Source organism: Pelobates fuscus, chromosome 5, assembly GCF_036172605.1.
Source record: "Pelobates fuscus isolate aPelFus1 chromosome 5, aPelFus1.pri, whole genome shotgun sequence".
NCBI classification, from domain to species: domain Eukaryota; kingdom Metazoa; phylum Chordata; class Amphibia; order Anura; family Pelobatidae; genus Pelobates; species Pelobates fuscus.
In genome coordinates this window covers 127,336,967-127,356,775 of record NC_086321.1, presented here as the reverse complement: position 1 = coordinate 127,356,775, position 19,809 = coordinate 127,336,967, and the positions used below count along the sequence as shown (strand labels likewise).

Below are 19,809 nucleotides of genomic sequence, written 5' to 3'. Positions count from 1 at the left end.
TAAAAAGAGGGGAGGGGGGGAGTAAAAAGAGGGGAGGGGAGGGGAGGGGGGAAGTAAAAAGAGGGGAGGGGGGAGTAAAAAGAGGGGAGGGGGGGAGTAAAGGGAGGGGGGGGGAGTAAAGGGAGGGGGGGGGAGTAAGAAGAGGGGAGGGGGGGAAAGTGGGGGTAGAGTAAGAAGAGGGGAGGGGGGAGAGTAAGAAGAGGGGAGGGGGGAGAGTAAGAAGAGGGGGGAGAGTAAGAAGAGGGGGGAGAGTAAGAAGGGGGGGAGAGTAAGAAGAAGGGGGGAGTAAGAAGAGGGGGAGTAAAAAGAGGGGAGGGGGAGAGTAAAAAGAGGGGAGGGGGGGAGAGTAAGAAGAGGGGAGGGGGGAGAGTAAGAAGAGGGGAGGGGGAGAGTAAGAAGAGGGGAGGGGGAGAGTAAGAAGAGGGGGGAGAGTAAGAAGAGGTTAGGGGGGAGAGTAAGAAGAGGGGAGGGGGGAGAGTAAGAAGAGGGAAGGGGGGAGAGTAATAAGAGGGGAGGGGGGAGAGTAAGAAGAGGGGAGGGGGGGAGAGTAAGAAGAAGGGGGGAGTAAGAAGAGGGGAGGGGGGAGTAAGAAGAGGGAATAGAGGGAGTAAGAAGATGGAACAGAGGGAGTAAGAAGAGGGGAGGGGGATAATAAGAGGGGGGAGTAAGAAGAAGGGGGGAGTAAGAAGAAGGGGGAAGTAAGAAGGAGGGGAGATAAGAAAAAGAGGGGGGTAAGAAGAAGAAGGGGGGAGTAAGAACAAGAGTGGGGAGTAATTAGAAGAAGGGGGTAAGAAGAAGAGGGGGGTAAGAAGAAGAAGGAGTAAGAAGAAGAGGGGGGAGTAAGAAGAAGAGGGGGGAGTAAGAAGAAGAAGGGGGTAAGAAGAAGAATAGGGTAAAAAGAAGAAGAATGGGGTAAGAATAAGAAGGAGGGGTAAGAAGAAGAAGAGGGGGTAAGAAGAAGAAGAGGGGGTAAGAAGAAGTAGAAGGGTTAAGAAGAAGAAGGGGAGTAAGAAGAATAATGGGGTAAGAAGAAGTAGGAGGGTTAAGAAGAAGAAGGGGGTAAGAAGAAGGGGGAGTAATAAGAAGAAGGGGGTAAGAAGAACAAGGGGGGAGTAAGAAGAACACAGGGAGGAGGGGGGTAAGAAGAACACAGGGGGGGTGAGAACACACAGAGGGAGGAGTGAGAAGAACACAGGCAGGGTGGAGGGGGGATGAGAAGAGCACAGGGAGGGTGGGTGAGTGTGTGAAGAGACCGCTAGGAGAGGGTGGGGGAGAGGAAAGACCACTAAGGGGCAGGGGAGAGCTCTAAGGGACAGAAGGGACAGCTCTATAGGACAGGGGGCAAGACAGGGAGCTCTTTAACACTACGCGCACACACACACACACAATGCACCCCTATACATACACAGAAACACACAATGCATCCCTATACATACACATAAACACACAATGCATCCCTATACATACACAGAAACACACAATGCATCCCTATACATACACAGAAACACACTGCATCCCTATACATACACAGAAACACACAATGCATCCCTATACATACACAGAAATAGAACATGCTTCCCTTACACACAGAGAAACACACAATGCATCCATTACACACACACACAATGCAACCCTTACACACAAAGACAATGCATCATTTGCACACATACACAGAAACATACAATGCAAACCCTTACACACACATGCAAACACACACACTGTTTTCTTACATACACACAGAAACACAATGCATCTCTTACACTCAATGCACACACATACAGACACATACCTTGCATCCCTTATGCATACAAACACAGATTCACACAATGCATCCCTCACACACAACCAGAAACACATAATACATCCCTTATACACAAATACACACTGCTTCCACTACACACAAACCCACTGCATCACCTGCACAAACTGGTATCCCTATACACTACATACCATAAGCACACATATTAGATAACACATAACACATCCCCTACACACTCCACTCCCTGTGAGCGAGCTCATGGGTGGGTGGAACATATAAGTGGACTTATGAGTGGGCCTTATGGGCATACTCACCGTCAGGCACTGGGGCCCAGACCTTGAGCTGTGTAAGAGGCCCCCCAAAAATGGAGCTGCTTCCAATTCTCCCAGAACGTTGAATTTTGTGACCACAGTTGCAAACAGCCTCCAGAGGTCCTGTTCTACACCAGACCAGTGGAGCCAAACTGCAGCCCATCATCATCCTCATCTAATTGTAAGTAGGCAATCTAGTATATTATTAGTGACACTAATCTATAATTTACCTCACATTAAAGGGACACTATAGCTTAATGAAGTGGTTCTGGTGTCTATAGCTGGTCCCTGCAGGCTTTTTAATGTAAACACACACTGTGTGCAGCACTGGCGTTAGTTCATATGGCAGATCATATGGGTGGGGCATTGTGATGTCACAATGGGGGGGGCGGCAAATTTATATTTTGTCTAGGGCGGCAAAAATCCTTGCACCGGCTCTGATCCTGGGCAGGTGCACCAGTCTACTGGTGACCCACAGGAGGGGAGTGCACTGATTGCACTGCACTCTCCTCCTGCCCAGACCCGTCTTGACCGCAGTGCAAGTGCCCTCTGCCCCTAATTTACAGTGGCTCACACTCACAACAAGCAGTGCCTGGAGCCCTTTGCAGAGACGGAAACAAAGAGGTTCTGCGGCAGCTGGCCGTCCTGCAAGCATTACATTAAACAGCTGTTCCCCATGCAGCCACAGGTGGCGTTGTGCTGGGAGACTGTGATTACTCTTCACTTCCTCCCAGCCTACAGAGCAGCGCATGGGGGAGAGAGGAGGAGGCATGATTTAATCTTGAATAAATCCTCTAAGCAAACCTTTATAAATTTGGGGGGATCAGCTCTGTTTCCACAGTTTATTGGTGTTTACTCTCATCTCTGTATTAATATTGAGGGATGTCTAAGTAGTAACATCAGTGTGTGTCAGCAGGGCCAGCCGTTGGGGTGGGCAAGCTGTGCGGTCACGCAGGGTGCCATGACAACAGAGGCGCCCGGCGGCCAACACAGCTCACAAGTTGGGTACACCAGCATATTTAATTTAAACGTTTCGCTGGTGGTCCACTGGTGCGCACCAGCAGTAGGTGCAGTCAGATCATATCCTTTCCCTCGTGGTTCCGGCGCTCAGTTAGTGAGTCAGAGAGCAGGCTCAGAGATTCTCAGCCTGTGCTCTGACAACATTGAAAGTCAGAGCCGTGAAGGAGCGGGTATGGCAAAGAGCTCCTGATTAGCATAACATCAATATCCGTTATAAAACCAGAAAAAGGTGGGCATGGATGGTGAACTGATTTGGTGGTGCAATGGGCCACTTGACTGGTTTTGCCCCCCAGGCCTAAGGCTGCCAGCCCTCCCCTGGATTATATAAATAATGGTATGTAAAGAAAGCCCCTTTTGTCCTGAAAAAAACAATATATAATTTGTATAGGAAGAGTAAATGAGAGCGCGGAAAATTACAGCTAAACACAAACACCACAAAAGTGTAAAAAGATGCCTGGTCGCAAATGTACAACATCGCAAAAAAAGTCCAGTCCTTAAGGGGTTAATTTTATAAATAGTGTTGACTTGACGGTTGTCCTTTGAGTAATTTACATATAGTGCCAGGTCTTGGCCAGCAATGTTTGTAAGCTAAAATCTTAAGAAATATAAAGAATCTTTAAAAAACGTTTCCAACATTTTATTCACCTATATGCTTGTGCTAAACGTGAAGCAGTGACAGTCCCACCTTTATCTACACACAGAGAAAAGACACATACTGTAGCTTTTTTTTATTTTTTTTGTCCACTAGAGGGCAGCATCGCACAAGTAATCCTCTCATTGCAGAGCGCACCGAACGCGCGGTCCTTACCCACTGCACCCACTGACTTCGCACGACACTTCCTGGGCTTCCGGATATGACGTCAGCTCCCGAGAGCGTCGCCTTGGCAACTGCTTGAAGCTGTTTGTATTGAGAATATCAGTTCTAGCTGTCAGGTAATAATAATAATAATAATAATTCAGTTTATATTGCTACATGGTGACAGGGTGCTGGTCTATGAACCCCCCAGCCATTCCCTTATATCCCTCCCAGACTCCGGGGATGGGGGTACTGTCTTAGTAACCAGCTGTGACTGTGGGAGGTCGGACCGTGGAAACAAGAAACGAATATTCACAATAAAAAACAAACCGCATTTCCTTAAACTGACCTTTTTATATGTGTGTATACAGGGAGAGTCCCCCTTTGGGACCCCTGGCCCCTCTATTCTGCTCTTTGTCTAAAATGTTTATTGTGAGTATTGGAGCCATGTATTGGAACCTTGCTGGGGGATTGATAGCAAATCCATATGTTTTTATTCTCCTTTTTTTTCAGTCAGCAGATAGATCTGGCACCTGTTTTTAGGGATGTAAGCTATCACACTGTTGATATATTTATCTTTATGACCTTCTGTTTTTAAAGTGTAGTTCGTTGTGCTATTAATTCCTGATACTGTACTAGTTGTAAATTTACTATATTTAATAAAACTGTAGGTTGTAGAAAAAAAAAATTAAATACATTACACTAGAGTCAAACTCCACCCTTTGCAAATTCAACTATTATATTTCCAGTGCAAATACATAAAGAAATAGTCTTAAATGTATTCAGGTACATGGCATTTAAACATTTTTTTTTACCATGAAACCAGTGTGTGCCAAACTGTGTCAGAGTTGCTAATCACATCATCAACTACTCCAGTAAAAACACCTAATTTTTATTAGAGGTTACTCTAAAAACCCATCTGTAGACAGTTGTCAGAAGTTGCTCACATAAACTATATGCTTCCCAGCAGTCAACAGAATGCTCATAAGTGCAAAACCGTGTGTATCTCCAGACTGCCATGCAAAAAAAAATCAGTTTGACTAGGTGTTTTCTTAAATGGCGTAGCATGAAGGTAACTGAAGTACACATCTGCTGTGCCAGTGAACAGCAGCATTGTCCTATGTGTTCTGGGGATATCACAATGCAATAGAAAGCCTCCATTTACATTCTGTGTAAAACATGATATGATGCAGTTTATTAATACAGTATTATTATCATTACAAAATAATTAAAGGGACACTATAGTCACCAGAGCAACTACAGCTTATTGTATTTGTCCCGGTGAGTATAATCATACCCTTCGGGCTTTTTGCAGGAAACACTGTCTTTTCAGAGAAAATGCAGTGTTTACATTACAGCCCTGGGTACCTCCACTGGCCACTCCTTAGATCGCTACTAGAGGTGATTCCTGGGGCAATGCTGCGTGCAGCACTGCCATTCAGTGTCTCCACCCTCTGCATGCAGATACTGAACTTTTCTCATAGAGATGCATTGATTCAATTCATCTCTATGAGGAGATGCTGATTGGCCAGAGCTGTGTTTGGCTTGTTCCGGCTCTGCCCCTGATCTGCCTCCTTGACAGTCTCAACCAATCCAATGGTTTCCTATGGGAAAGCATTGTGATAGGCTCAGAGAATCACTTCTGATGATGTCAGCCAAGCAGATCATCAGTGGCAGTGCCAGCAGCTGCAGACTTGAATAAAAGTAAGATGTTACTATATTTAGGGGGCAAGGAGGAGCAGGGGGGCTAGATGATGGTTTTAGCACTATAGGGTCAGGAATATATGTTTGTGTTCCTTTAACTACTTATTTGTCACAGCATGCTTTCATTTATAGGTAACTGTCGTGGAGTCAACATGAGTGATCAACTTAAATTCATTGTTGAAAAACTCAACAAGGAACCATTTAAGAAGAACTATAATTTGATAACATTCGACTCACTGGAACCAATGCAGCTGTTGCAAGTGCTAAATGATGTTCTTGCAGAGATTGATCCAAAGGTAACAGAGCTTAATATCAAATTATTTTGTTTTTTCAATGTGTATTAAAAATAATAAGATACATATGTGAGTGTGTGTTTCTATATCTCCAAATGTATTTGGACATTTCTACTTATCATTCAGTTTAGTTGTATCAGCCTTATTAATTGTTAATGAGATCTCACTAGACAAATACTGACTCCCATTGACTTTAAACAGGGAAATGCCATAAGATGTCACAAGTCAGTTTGTGAAATTTCTAGCCTACTAGATCTCCCTGTTAAACTGTAAGTGCTATTATTGGGAAGTGGAAGCATCTTGGAGCAACAACAGCCTACACCACACATACTCACAGAGAGGGGGTGCTCAACCATCTAGCTTGCAGGAATCTCTTATCACCAGTTGCATTACTCATTGCAGAATCACAATCTGCCTCTGCAAGAAGCATTGGCACAAGAATTGTATTGGAAGTTTCATGAAATAGGTGTCTATGGTTAAGCAGATGTACACAAGCCTAACATCAACATGTGCAATGACAAGCGTCGTCTGCACTGGTTCAACGCACACTACCACTGGACTCTAGAGCACAGTGTAAATTTGTTCTCTGGAGTGATAAACACCACTTCTGTATCTGGCAGTCTGATGGAATAATCTAGGCTTGGTGGATGCCAGGAGAACGCTGCCTACTGTAAAGGTCGGTGTTAGAGGGATAATGTTCTGGTCTGGTTTTCAAGGTTTTGGTTAGACCCCTTAGTTCCAGCGAAAGGTCATCTTAATACTACAGTATACAAAGACATTTTAGATAATTAGATGCTTCTAACTTTGTGGCATCAGTTTGGAGAAGGCCCTTTCCTCTTCCAGCATGACTGTGCCCCTATGTGCAAAGTGAACTTCGTGAAGGCATGGTTTGACAAGTTTGGTGTGGAGAGTGGCTTGCACAAAGCTCAACCCTGTTGAACAGTTTTCCATTCAATTGAAATGCTGATTGCGAGCCATACCTTCTCCTGAAACATCAATGCCTGACCTCACAAACACGCTTTTGTCAGAAGGGGAACAAATTCTCACACACAAAATCCAAAATCTTGTGGAAAGCCTTTCCAGAAGAGTGGCGGCTGTTGTAGCTGCAAAGAGGTACCATATTTCAACAAGTTAATATAGGTGGTTAGGTGTCCACAGACTTTTGGCCATATAGTGTGGGCATGTTTTTTTTTTGTATAAATAGATATTTATATATATACAGAGTGAACCAAAATATATGTATATAATTAATTTGTACAAAAAACAAATTAACTTTTAATTCATAACAAAATCATACCGTGAACAATTTGTTCAAAATTTAACTCCTTGAAAAGTTGTTGGACTTCCTCGCGCTTTGCATGAGGATGTTCAGCGTCTACAAAATCCCCATAGGAAAGTATTGATTCAGGGCTTCCTATGGGGAAGCTCCAATGCTCTCGCAGCACTTGCTGCACCTGCACATTCACATTATGTTCCTCTATGGGCGTGATGGAGGTGGAGATTGATCCATGATGAGGGACCTTGGCACTGGAATTAAGCTGAGTATTAAAAGTTTTGTATCCTTAACGCTCCAGTGTTTCTTTAACCTAATAGTTGTAAAATAATACGCATCTTATAACCTATATTTTATGTTTAAATAATTGGTGTATAATGTGCCTCTCTGTGGAGTTAACCCTGTTATCTAAATGCTACTAATGACCGTTGTTTTCAATGTATTCACTTGTGCTAACATTATTCACTATATACTTGCAAATTCAGTTCAGCCAAATGGTGTAAATTTGATTGAACTGAATTTTCTGGGAGATGGTGATCAATTCTGATGAATTATTATAGATTATAAGCAGTTGTTTGCACATTTCTAGTATTTGGTTCCGGATTTCAACCATTTGATTGCATTCAGATGGGATGAAAACCAGACTGCATTCAAGTTAACTTGGAATATCTTCCTAAAAATGAACATTAATTAATTGTGTGATCAACGTCCCGATTCATCTGAATAGTACTAATTATTTTTCATAATCTGGACAGAGTATTCAAATTCTAGTGAATACATTCAAGTAATTGCAAAGCTAAAAAATTTTCTTCGTTTTAAACGCAAGTTTATTTAGACAATTATTTATGTGTAGTTACGGTGGATAATTTCTGAGTGCTATATTTTGTTTCAGTAAATAATGCCCATCCTTTTCATCATACTCATAACTATTCAAATGTGACATTTAACTAAGCCTAACTCACTGTGAAACCCAGAGTTTTATTTTTGGCTTCCTATTTAGTATGGAACACATTTTATATTATATATATATATACATTTACTCTATAAATGTATTATTTTAACCCATTATTATGTTTATAGCACTCTGTGGACATTCGGGATGAAATGCCTGATCAGACAGTTAAAAGAATGTTAAACATTCTTGGAATCCTTAAATACAAACCTCAGGCAAACACAGGAGACATGTAAGTATATCTGGTTAGTGATGCATGACCTTTTTTCGTCTAATATGATCATTATTATGCAAATTCATTTTTTTTTATATAAAATCAGCTCTGTTCTGTTATATTTTGAAAAAAAGAGGAATTGCGTGCTACCGTAAAGACCAAAATTTATACACAGGGCCAGATGAAAAGCCCAGTGGGCCTGGTGCTGACAATTATGAGGGGCCTAAGTACAGAATCTTATCAACCAAAAACACTAAAGCAGTCATACCTCTCAAGCGTTTTGTATCTGGTGGAGATGTTGCTAGAGGGAAACTCATAGGATGCAGCTATAATAAAAATTCATGTTCTCTTAAAATATGCTAATCTCTCTCTAATTCATGCTTTCATCTTTCAGATAAATCCATACCCCCTAACAGCAGTGTCCAGTGAAGCAGGAAGTTAATGGGTAGTGTAATAGGGTGGGTCATTGACACGGATCATGTATCCAGAACTCCCCTGAAAGGGCCGAACATGCCCATAAAGGAGCCGTGTCTGCCCAAAGAGTTGGAAGGCTAGCCTGGCATGAATGCATGTCAGGCTGCCTGCCAATCATGCATGCTGGCCAACAGCATCCTGAGCTTGGCATAAATGCGTCTAATGATGCGCTCGCTCCATGCTTTCTAAGGAATGTCCCCTAGCACTCACATGTCCACTTGTCTCCTTACCTTCTTACTAGCAGGCAGAAGCTCCTGGTATACAGTCTGAGACAGAGAAAAGGTGTATGTAGTGAGTTCAGAAGAAATGGAACATGCCACAGTGTTAGAGAGACCAAAGTCAGCATTACCTTAACTAATTTCATTTCAGCTAGTCCACACATGTTTTGTTTCCATACCTCCCTCTTAAGTTTCCATACTTAAGCAAGAGTATTTGAAGAGTAATTAGGGTTGCCACCTTTCTTGGAAAAAAAATACAGGCCTTACTAATTTGCATAACTAATTATGTGTGTGACATCACATGATGTAAATCACAAGGAGTGAAATAAGAGAAAATTCTGTAAAATAACCCAAAAACTACTTACAGTTTGATTCTGCTGTATAGATGGATTGCTACCAGTGTCCCCTAGTGTCTGTGTCTCCATGTCACTAGGGAACACTATGAGACATGGGGACACTGAGACACCAGCCAGCCTGCCTCAAATAAACACTGGCCAGGTGGCAACCCTAAGAGTATTGTGTAAAAATTTGATTTTTTTTAAATCAATGGGCCTGGGCCTGGAACTGCAGCTCCATCAGCCTCTATGTTAATCCGGCCCTGTTTATACATCTTTGTTCTGTTCTGTTCTTTGATATTGACATATGTCTTTATAAGACATTGTTGTAGAGGGATAACCAAGCTAACAAAACCTTTCCAAAACCAGGGTAGATTTACGCTCTGCGAAAACTAAGGTATTTGTTTCTGCAAATCTTTCTTGCAGCTTTTCTCATTTGGTTGATATGCCTCATCTGTTTACATGAACAAGGAAATGCAGAGAACGTTCAGCTATTGTATTGCCCCATTCCATTATATAAGAGAATAAATGAGCATGCATTTGTTTGGCAGTGGTTTTGATTCACTTGCACGTAAATTTTTCTATTTATGTTTTCAAAGTTTCTAAGGTTCCATTTGGTGTTTCGTTACAGATGCTTGAAATGCGTTATTGTCTCCTTTAAGGTATTAATGAGAGAGGGTTTCTGGGAAAGAATCTCTCTTCTTGAAAGCAATGCTGGAGGATTTATTTATTTATTTATTTATTTAATTCTTTATTTTGGTTGTGCATAGATAGACAGGGAGTCTTGCATTGCCACAATAGATGATGCAGTTCAGTAATCATAGTGAAACAGTGGTATAGCATACGACATTGCACATTTTTGTAATATAGTAAAAAAAAAAAAAAAAAAAAACAACATAAGAAAAGAAACCAGCTCTCTGTACAGTTTTACGGTAACATCGTGCTAGGCTAACGTGACTAGGAGGTTGTTCCACCCGAAATATACTAGCTTAATATCAGTGTCTAGAGGGGTAAGGGTATAGAAGTAAAGCTCAGCGTTGGGTTAGGTATATCCAGCTAGACAAGGAGCAGGTAGTTAACTATAAAAAAGTGAAGTCTGCTAGACATGTAAGAGGCATGAGAGAGAGCGAGGGGTGCACGTTTAAGACTTCGAAAAACAACAATTCAATGAAATAACAGCAAGCTTAATCATGTAGGTAAATAGCTTATCAGGATTAAGCTGCACTTTTTCTTTAAGTACACAGGTGATGCTATTAACTATGAGTAACCAAAAAAATATATAAAATTGTTGCTCTCATGGGTGCTTAGTAAAGGAGAACCGAGTAATATGCTAGATGTTTTAAGACAATATATACATGAGAGTAGTACCGCTTAGGTGTCAGTAGATGTAGCATAGACCTGTAGTTACAGTAAGATTACAGCAAGATAAGACGAGGATTTTTTAATTAGTTTTTTTTAATTAGTTTAGATCAGCGTCTGTGATGGAGTTAAAGTCAGGAGGTAACCAAAGGCCTGTGACACCCGGGTGCAAAGATCTTGTGTGAGTGGCTAAATGACACCTGCCTTTTCACATTCATGCTCCGCCACACTTGGCAAGCAGGGGTTTAAAGGGACACTATAGTCACCTGAACAACTTTAGTTTAATGAAGCAGTTTTGGTGTATAGAACATGCCCCTGCAGCCTCACTGCTCAATCCTCTGCCAATTAGGAGTTAAATCCCTTTGTTTATGAACCCTAGTCACACCTCCTTGCATGTGACTTGCACAGCCTTCCATAAACACTTCCTGTAAAGAGAGCCCTATTTAGGCTTTCTTTATTGCAAGTTCTGTTTAATTAAGATTTTCTTATCCCCTGCCATGTTAATAGCTTGCTAGACCCTGCAAGAGCCTCCTATATGTGATTAAAGTTCAATTTAGAGATTGAGATACAATTATTTAAGGTAAATTACATATGTTTGAAAGTGAAACTTTTTTTTTTTTTTTTCTTCATGCAGGCTCTGTCAATCATAGCCAGTGTGGCTAGGGATGCATAAACAAAGTGATTTAACTCCTAAATGGCAGTGATTTGAGCAGTGAAATTGCAGGGGAATGATCTATACACTAAAACTGCTTTATTTAGCTAAAGTAATTTAGGTTACTATAGTCTTCCTTTAATGTAGGATGTCCTTGGAAAATGACCAAGGTGAGTGGAAACTGAGCTCCTGGAAGCTGGCTTGGTGGAAATCGCTATAGTACCTGCAAACTGCATGCCACATATAGTTCATTTTGCATAGGGAAAACCATAGTCTTGGGCCATTCCTGGTTGCTAGTGATTCTATGGACCCATTGTTTTGTTAATGTATAGTTATCTGTTTGTTTTTGGAGGAAGTTAGGTCCCCTCTGGTTTTGAGTTCCTGTAAATTTCCCAATTGTGTTTTCAATATTTTTAGTTTTTATATATTTATATTACATTTTCTGTACTTTTGTTCTGTAACACAAAGTGACTGAAACTGACAAGAGATTTTGCATAAGTTTAGTAAATAGAAAAAAAGGTCACTAGCTGACTGTGAGTGAATTTAGAGGTGATGTAATTATACTGAGCTATTTGGTGTAATTTAGTTAGGTTTTAACATGCATTTCAAAATGAGGCACTGAATATATATATTTTTTTCTCCAAATGTTTTTTAAGGGGTGATTTATTTCCTTCAATTAATATAAATCTATGTTTACACGTGGTAATCAATGTAGATGCAGAGGACACACTGGGTCTATCGCTATCAACCAGACACAATCATAAAAATAACTTGAAGAGTTCAGAACCTACACTGAAGCAAGAGCGGATCCAGGGCCGGCGCGTTCATAAGGCGGCACAGGCGGCCCCTCTCCTGCCGGTCACTTCTTGTAGCGTGGCCGAGCGCCAACTGCAGTGCCGCGGACTGTGTGGAGGGGGCGGGGATATGACACGTCATATCCCTGCTCCCTCTGTAGCACACAGCGCGGCTGGCGCCCAGCAGGGACTTCTTGGGACTTCCTCCCAAGAAGACTGCAGAGAGCAGAAGGTAGAGAGGAGGGGGGCTGGGCAGGACTAGCTCCAACTCCCAACTCCCTCAGGCAGCACTCAGGTAAGCCACCCTCCTGTGTATGGCTAGAAAAGTGTATATTTTGATCAGCGTGTGTGTGTGTATGTCAGTGGGTGTGTGTGTCAGTGTGCCTGTATGACTGTCAGTGTGTGTTTCTGTATGTCAGTGTCTTGTGTGTGTGTGTGTCCCCGTGTGTGTATGTCTGTCAGAGTCCGTGTGTGTATGATTGTCAGTGTCCGTGTTTGTATGTCTGTCAGTGTGTCTGTGTGTATCTGTCTGTCAGTGTGTCTGTGTGTATCTGTCTGTCAGTGTGTCTGTGTGTATCTATATGTCTGTCAGTGTGTGTGTGTATGTCTGTCTGTTAGTGTATCTTTGTGTGTGTGTGTATCTATGTCTGTCAGTGGGTGTGTGTGTCAGTGTGCCTGTATGACTGTCAGTGTGTCTGTGTGTGTTTCTGTCTGTCAGTGTCTTGTGTGTGTTTCTGTCTGTCAGTGTCCGTGTGTGTATGTCTGTCAGTGTGTCTGTGTCTATCTATATGTCTGTCAGTGTGTCTGTGTGTGTGTTTGTGTATGTCTGTCAGTGTGTCTGTTTGTGTATGTGTGTATCTGTATGTCTGTCAGTGTGTCTGTATGTCAGTGTGTGTTTATCTGTATGTCTGTCAGTGTTTGTGTGTATCTGTATATGTGTGTCTATCTGAATGTGTATCAGTTTGTGTATATGTGTATCGGCATGTGTGTCAGTGTGTGTATCTTCGTGTATGTGTATCACAGTGTGTGCGTGTGTGGCAGTGTATGTGTATATGTGCATACATCTCAACATTCAAACGCGAACACTACATACAAACTCACCCCTACATTCACACAAACATACTCTATACAAACACATGCTTACAGTCAAACACACAAATACTGCTCCGTGCTAAATACAATCCTGCAAGCATGGGGAATCGGTAGAGCCCCAGCTTTCAAAGCATTGTTGGGGATCTATCTTTTAGCCATCCTGTGTACATACACAGACCGTCATACAGAGACATACAGTCTGTATGACGATCTGTGTATGTATTCAAAAGGCAACACTCCAATAGTAATAATGGTATATTTATTGATAGGTGAACCACCCCAAAGAAAGTGCAACGTCTCGGCTGAGCAGAGCCTTATTGCATTATTAAGGCTTTGCTGAGCCGAAACGTCACACTTTCTATGGGGTGGTTCACCTATCAATAAATATACCATCCTTACTATTGGAGTGTTGCCAGCGATGTCTGCCTGACAGGGAGCATCTACCACTGTGGATGGCCGGAGCATTTACACGGTATCAGTGTGCAGGGTTCTTTGTTTGTCTGCGTATGTATGTCTCTGTATCACTGTGTATGTATGTCTCTATATGCCAATCTCTGTTTCTTTATGTCTGTGTCTGTATTTTTGTGTGTGCCTGTGTCTGTATGAATGTATGTCTGTGTTTGTACAACAATGTACCTGTATGTGTAGATTGTATGCCTGTGTTTGTTTGATTGTGTGCCTTTTATGACTGTGTGTCTGTATATCTTTGTGACTGTGTGCCTGAATAATTATGTATGTGTGCTTGTATGGTTGTGTGTCTGTATGTTTGTGTATTTGTGCATGTATGTATTTTTGCCTGTATATATGTCTATATGGGAGAAAAAGTGAGATAGAAAGGGGCTAGGGGGAAGAAAGAGACAGAAAGGGGCTGACGGGGAAGTAAGAAATACATAAGAGGGGTTGTATGAGACACACTAAAGGGGGGTGTAAGGCACAAAGGGACCAGAGGGGTAAGAGAGTGGATATGCAACACTAATGGGGGTAAAATTCAAAAGGGGTGCTATGAGACACAGAGGTGAAGATGCATTGTTTTTTTTTGGGTGCAAAATGCATCTTCGCCTGTGTAGTCAAAAATCCTAGCACCGGCCCTGAGCGGATCCTTAGTCCAAACTCAGGAGTGGCACTACATGATTTGTGACAGATCGTAAACAAAATACAAATACAGATTCACAAAGTTATTATAAGGCACACAAGTCCCTAACTACATATAGGCATGCCACTTCTGTAATGACTTACAATATTGCCCTGCATTCTGCTTAATGAATTAACGGGAAACTATAGTCACCAAAACAACTTTAGCTTATTGAAGCAGTTTTGGTGTATAAATCATTTCCTTGCCGTGTCACTGCTCAATTCTCTGCCATTTAGGAGTTAAATCACTTTGTTTATGCACCTTAGTCACATCTCTCTACACGTGCCTTGCACAGCTTTTCCTAAACACTTCCTGTTTGCTAGACCCCAAAGAAGCCTCCTGTGTATGATTAAAGTTCACTTTAGAGAGCAGGCAATAAGAACTTTTAAAGTAAGTTACATCTAACTAAAAGTGAAACCATTTTTTTTCCATGCATGGTGTGTGAGTCACAGCCAGGGCAGGTCTGGCTAGGGCTGCATGGACAAACAGAAGGGATTTAACTCCTAAATTGCAGAGAATTAAGCAGTAAGACTGCAGGATCATGATCTATACATTAAAACTGCCTCATTAAGCTAAAGTTGTTTTGGTGAATATAGTGTCCCTTTAATGTAGGTGTACCAGACTAATTGAATGAGGGCCCAAGCACATTTTTTAACAGCCTATATGGACACATTTGGGGACATATTGTGGTTGACACCCTAGTTAATCCCTGCCGCTGGACAGACATATATTCCCCCAGGGGGAGCATTTGCCCTAGTGGTCCGCCACTTCCACTGAAGTGTATTGCTACGTCTCATGCAGAAGTGAGAAAAGAGACAGACCGTATTACTGGTCTTTACAGTTAGCTGGGCTTAACTCAATAAAGAAAAGCAGACATCCTGAAAGAAAAGAGTAGCTCATAAAACAAGCCAGATACAGAGGTGCGCAAAGTCAATATAGTAAGCCAAGATCTGGAAAACAGAGCTACACATAGTCAAGAAACATGCTCAGGTCAAACACTTACCCAAGGAGAGAGATCACTCCCAATTACATGCTGGCTTTATTGACTGTGCAACAGCATCAGAACAGAGTGACATCAATCACTCCAATCATGTATTCTTCTGTCAAAGTGCAAGAATCTCTTATCACAGGAATATCACAGCAAGTAGAGCTTGTGCAGTGCTGGAGAGTTTTCTTGCTGTCTAGTGCCTTAAAGGACCACTATAGGCACCCAGACCACTTCAGCTCAATGAAGTGTTCTCGATGCCTGGTCCATCTAGTACAGTGATGGCGAACCTATGGCACGCGTGCCACAGGTGGCACGCCGGGCCCTCTCTGTGGGCACGCGCCCATAAGTTTGCAATCACTGCAGAGTAGGCACCTGCCTGCCCAAAACGGCAGGTGCCTACTCTGCTTCCGTGTCGGGAGGACCGGAAGCAGGGGGGAGGGATCGAGGAAGCAGCTCTCCCGTCCTCCCGCGAGCTGTGTGGAGCGTTGCCGCGCGTTACCATGGCAACGCTCCACACAGCATCGCGCGGGAGGACAGGAGAGCTGCAGGACCTGTCCTCCTGTCCTGCATATCACCACCGGACCACCAGGGATGGCTGTGTTCCCCCCCTCCCCTTCACCAAAGGTAAGAAGAAGGGAAGGGGGGATACTGATTTTTTTCTAATATGTTTAAAAAAAATAAAAATAAGTGCATCTGCTACTCATCCCCCCCACCCACAGCACCCCAACCCCCCTACCCACAGCACCCCTACCCCCACTTCCCACAGCACCCCTACCCACAGCACCCCTACCCCCACTACCCACAGCACCCCTAACCACAGCACCCCTACCCACAGCACTCCTACCCCCTACCCACAGCACCCCTACCCCCCTACCCACAGCACCCCTAACCACAGCACACCTACCCCCCCTACCCACAGCACTCCTACCTACAGCACCCCTACCCACAGCACCCCTACCCCCCTACCCACAGCACCCCTACCCCCTCTACACACAGCACCCCTATCCACAGCACCCCTACCCCCCTGCACCCCTACCCCCTACACACAGCACCCCTATTCACAGGACCTCTACCCCCTACCCACTGCACCCCTACCCCTCTACACACAGCACCCCTATCCACAGCACCCCTACCCCCCTACACACAGCACACCTACCCCCCTACACACAGCACCCCTATCCCCCACACACAGCACCCCATCCCCCACACACACAGCACCCCTACCGCCCCACACACAGCACCCCTACCGCCCCACACACAGCACCCCTACCCCCCCCACACACACAGCACCCTTACCCCCCCCACACACACAGCACCCCTACCCCCCCACACACACACAGCACCCCTACCCCCCCCACACAGCACCCCTACTCCCCCCCACACACAGCACCCCTACTCCCCCACACACACAGCACCCCTACCCCCCACACACAGCACCCCTACCCCCCACACACACAGCACCCCTACCCCCCACACACATAGCACCCCTACCCCCCCACACACACAGCACCCCTACCCCCCCCCCCCCACACACAGCACCCCTACCCCCCCCACACACAGCACCCCTACACACACAGCACCCCTACCCCCCCACACACAGCACCCCTACCCCCCACACACACACAGCAACCCTACCCCCCCCCCACACACAGCACCCCTACCCCCCCCCACACACACAGCACCCCTACCCCCCCCACACACAGCACCCCTACCCACACACAGCACCCCTACCCCCCCACACACACACAGCACCCTTTCCCCCCCCACACACACAGCACCCTTTCCCCCCCACTCACATACAGCACCCTTTCCCCAAAAAACACACACAGCACCCTTTCCCCCCCCCCACACACAGCACCCTTCCCCCCCCCCACACACACAGCACCCTTTTCCCCCCCACACACGGCACCCCAACCCCCACACACACAGCATTACACACAGACACATACACTGCACCCCTCAATGCAGTATATGTGTGTGTGTGTGTGTGTGTTCAGCAGTCTTTATGTATTCAGCAGTGTGTGTGTGTGTGTATTCAGCAGAGTGTGTGTGTGTATTGAGCAGACTGCGTGCGTGTATTTAGCAGACTGCGTGCGTGTATTGAGCAGACTGTGTACTCAGCAGTGTGCGTGTATTGAGCAGACTGTGTACTCAGCAGTGTGCGTGTATTTAGCGGACTGTGTACTCAGCAGTGTGCGTGTATTTAGCTGACTGTGTGTGTATTTAGCAGTCTGTCTGTGTCTCGGTGTGTGTATGTATTAAGCAGTTGGTGTGTGAATGTGTTCAGCAGTCTGTGTGTATTGCATGTGTTGGAGATACTAATAAATATAAGCTTAAATTATATCATTATTTAAAATTTGTATAATTTAACTCCCTGTTGTGTTCTTCTTTTAAAACAAAAGTTGTTAACTGTACGAGTAGTTTTTTTCTAAACGTAAACCTCAGTATTCAGGTTTAATTGCCATGTTGGCACTTTGAGGGGAAAAAAGTTGGCATGTATTGCGGTTTGGGCACTCGGGCTCAAAAAGGTTCGCCATCACTGATCTAGTATTAACCCTGCAGCTGTTAACATAGCAATTTCAGAGAAACTGATATGTTTACACTAGGGTTAATGTTTACACTAGGGTTAATCCAGCCGCTAGAGGCGCTTCCGCGCTTCTCACTGTGAAAATCACAGTGAGAAGACGCTGGACGTCCATAGGAAAGCATTGAGAAATGCTTTCCTATGGACTGTTTGAATGCGCGCGCGGCTCTTGTAAGTGTTTAACCCCTTCAGCCCAGCGGGAGTGGGACCCTGAGGGTGGAGGGGACCTAAAGACCCTATAGTGCCTGGAAAATTAGTTTGTTTTCCTGGCACTGTGGTGGAATCTCGGTAAAAATAAATTTAGTAGGCCGAGATTACCACGTGGCATGTGTACGTGCATATGCTGACGTATCGATCAGTTGGTTGCACGAGGCAAGATACGATCAGTAGTGTACGGAGCATGTGCAAGAATACAGGATATAATATTCCCCTCCTCCATTGTGCTGGACAAGCCATGCGGTCAAACAGGAAGTTAATTCTTATTTGTGTTGATTGGTTAAGAGAATGTGCGGGTGGAGCTTAATATGGGAGGAGTTATGTGCCTATATAAGGAGCCTGCACTATTGTCCGGGGCTCAGAACTTGCTGTATTTTGGTGACGTTAGTCCCTCTGAGTCCCGATCGGTGATCCAATAAAGAATCTCTTCCTTCCTGAAGAAACCTGTGTCCATCTCTCTGTGCTTGGCTTCCGTCAGTTTCTCCGGTATCATTTGGTGCATTGGCCGGGAAGCTCATCGTTCAACGGTAGCTGAGAGGCAGAGGCGTGAGACGGTCTATCTTTGCCCACGTTCTCTACGGCTGCACCCCTGAACTTCTGCGTGGACCTCCCTTCGTCTCGGCGCCACTGGTCTGTTGTCCAGGAGATCATCGGCCTCTACGTGAGAAGTGCTGGGGTGTCCCCGTCGATGAGTGTGAACTCAGGTTCAGGAACGAGGAGGTAAGACAACTGCTGTTTTAGACGGCAGGACCCACTAGGGGTATACCGATTGTGCGGTAGGCCCAAAGGGGTTTTGAATCTGTGTATCTGCCCCCTCTGTCGGAGGGAAGGAGCGAAGGCGCACCGCTCGATCGAACGCTCTTTAGTCAGACCGTTTGATTTTGTTAGTCAGGCGGGGTCCTGGTGTAAATAGCCCTAGCCGGACACCGGTGTCTTGTCTAGACTAGCGTTCTAGGGTGTATATAACGTTCGCTAGGTCGGAGGGACCGGGAGACTAAGCGGCGCCTGTGTAAATTCGGTTCGCTAGCTCTCAACCTATCTGGGCTAAGTGGGAAGGCGTGTAAATTTGGAACCCACTAGACTTTTGATAGTGCGACTAAGAGGCGCCTGTGTAAATTCGGTTCTCTAGCTCGCTATATGTGGTGATTGGGCAGTGTGGCTAACCAAAACGGGTGTATATAGTTTTAGGTAGTCCATCAAGGTACTGGCCAATAGTTTAGTTGGGAATTGTAAATGTGTTAACGATTGTTTAGTAAAGTGTATATCTTGTTAGATAGCGCGAGCTCAGCCGTCTAGCGAGAGTGTTAATAGTGTGTTGCTGTATTATAGTGCACGGTACCATAACCCTGTATATTTACTGACACTGTATATAAGTACTAATCATTGTCGTCCATTGCATGTTTAACACCATAACCACTAATAATTGTATTGTGACCTTAACTTGTGCTTTGACCTATGCTAACCGTACTGTAACCGCTATTTGTAAAAGACGATGTTACTGGGGTGTGTTATAGACGGGTAATTCGTATATAGAGAATTATAGCGTGGGTGACTGTATAGTTACGCCAAAGGGCATAATATTGATTATATAGTGACTGGTGTAGCAGCTGTGTGTGTACGGGAATTCCCTGAGTGTTTATTGT

General features: G+C 44.3%; 1 protein-coding gene across 1 annotated transcript in view; it reads left to right on the top strand.

The window, feature by feature from the left end:
• The first annotated feature begins 3,942 nt into the window (after window positions 1–3,942).
• Window positions 3,943–19,809, top strand: part of IFT81 (intraflagellar transport 81) — a 155,551-nt gene continuing 139,684 nt past the window's right edge. The window contains exons 1-3 of the mRNA XM_063454252.1: window positions 3,943–4,023; window positions 5,723–5,886; window positions 8,237–8,340. Coding sequence (XP_063310322.1) covers window positions 5,743–5,886; window positions 8,237–8,340 — 248 coding nt within the window. The 5' untranslated portion in view covers window positions 3,943–4,023; window positions 5,723–5,742. The remainder of the gene's footprint in view (window positions 4,024–5,722; window positions 5,887–8,236; window positions 8,341–19,809) is intronic.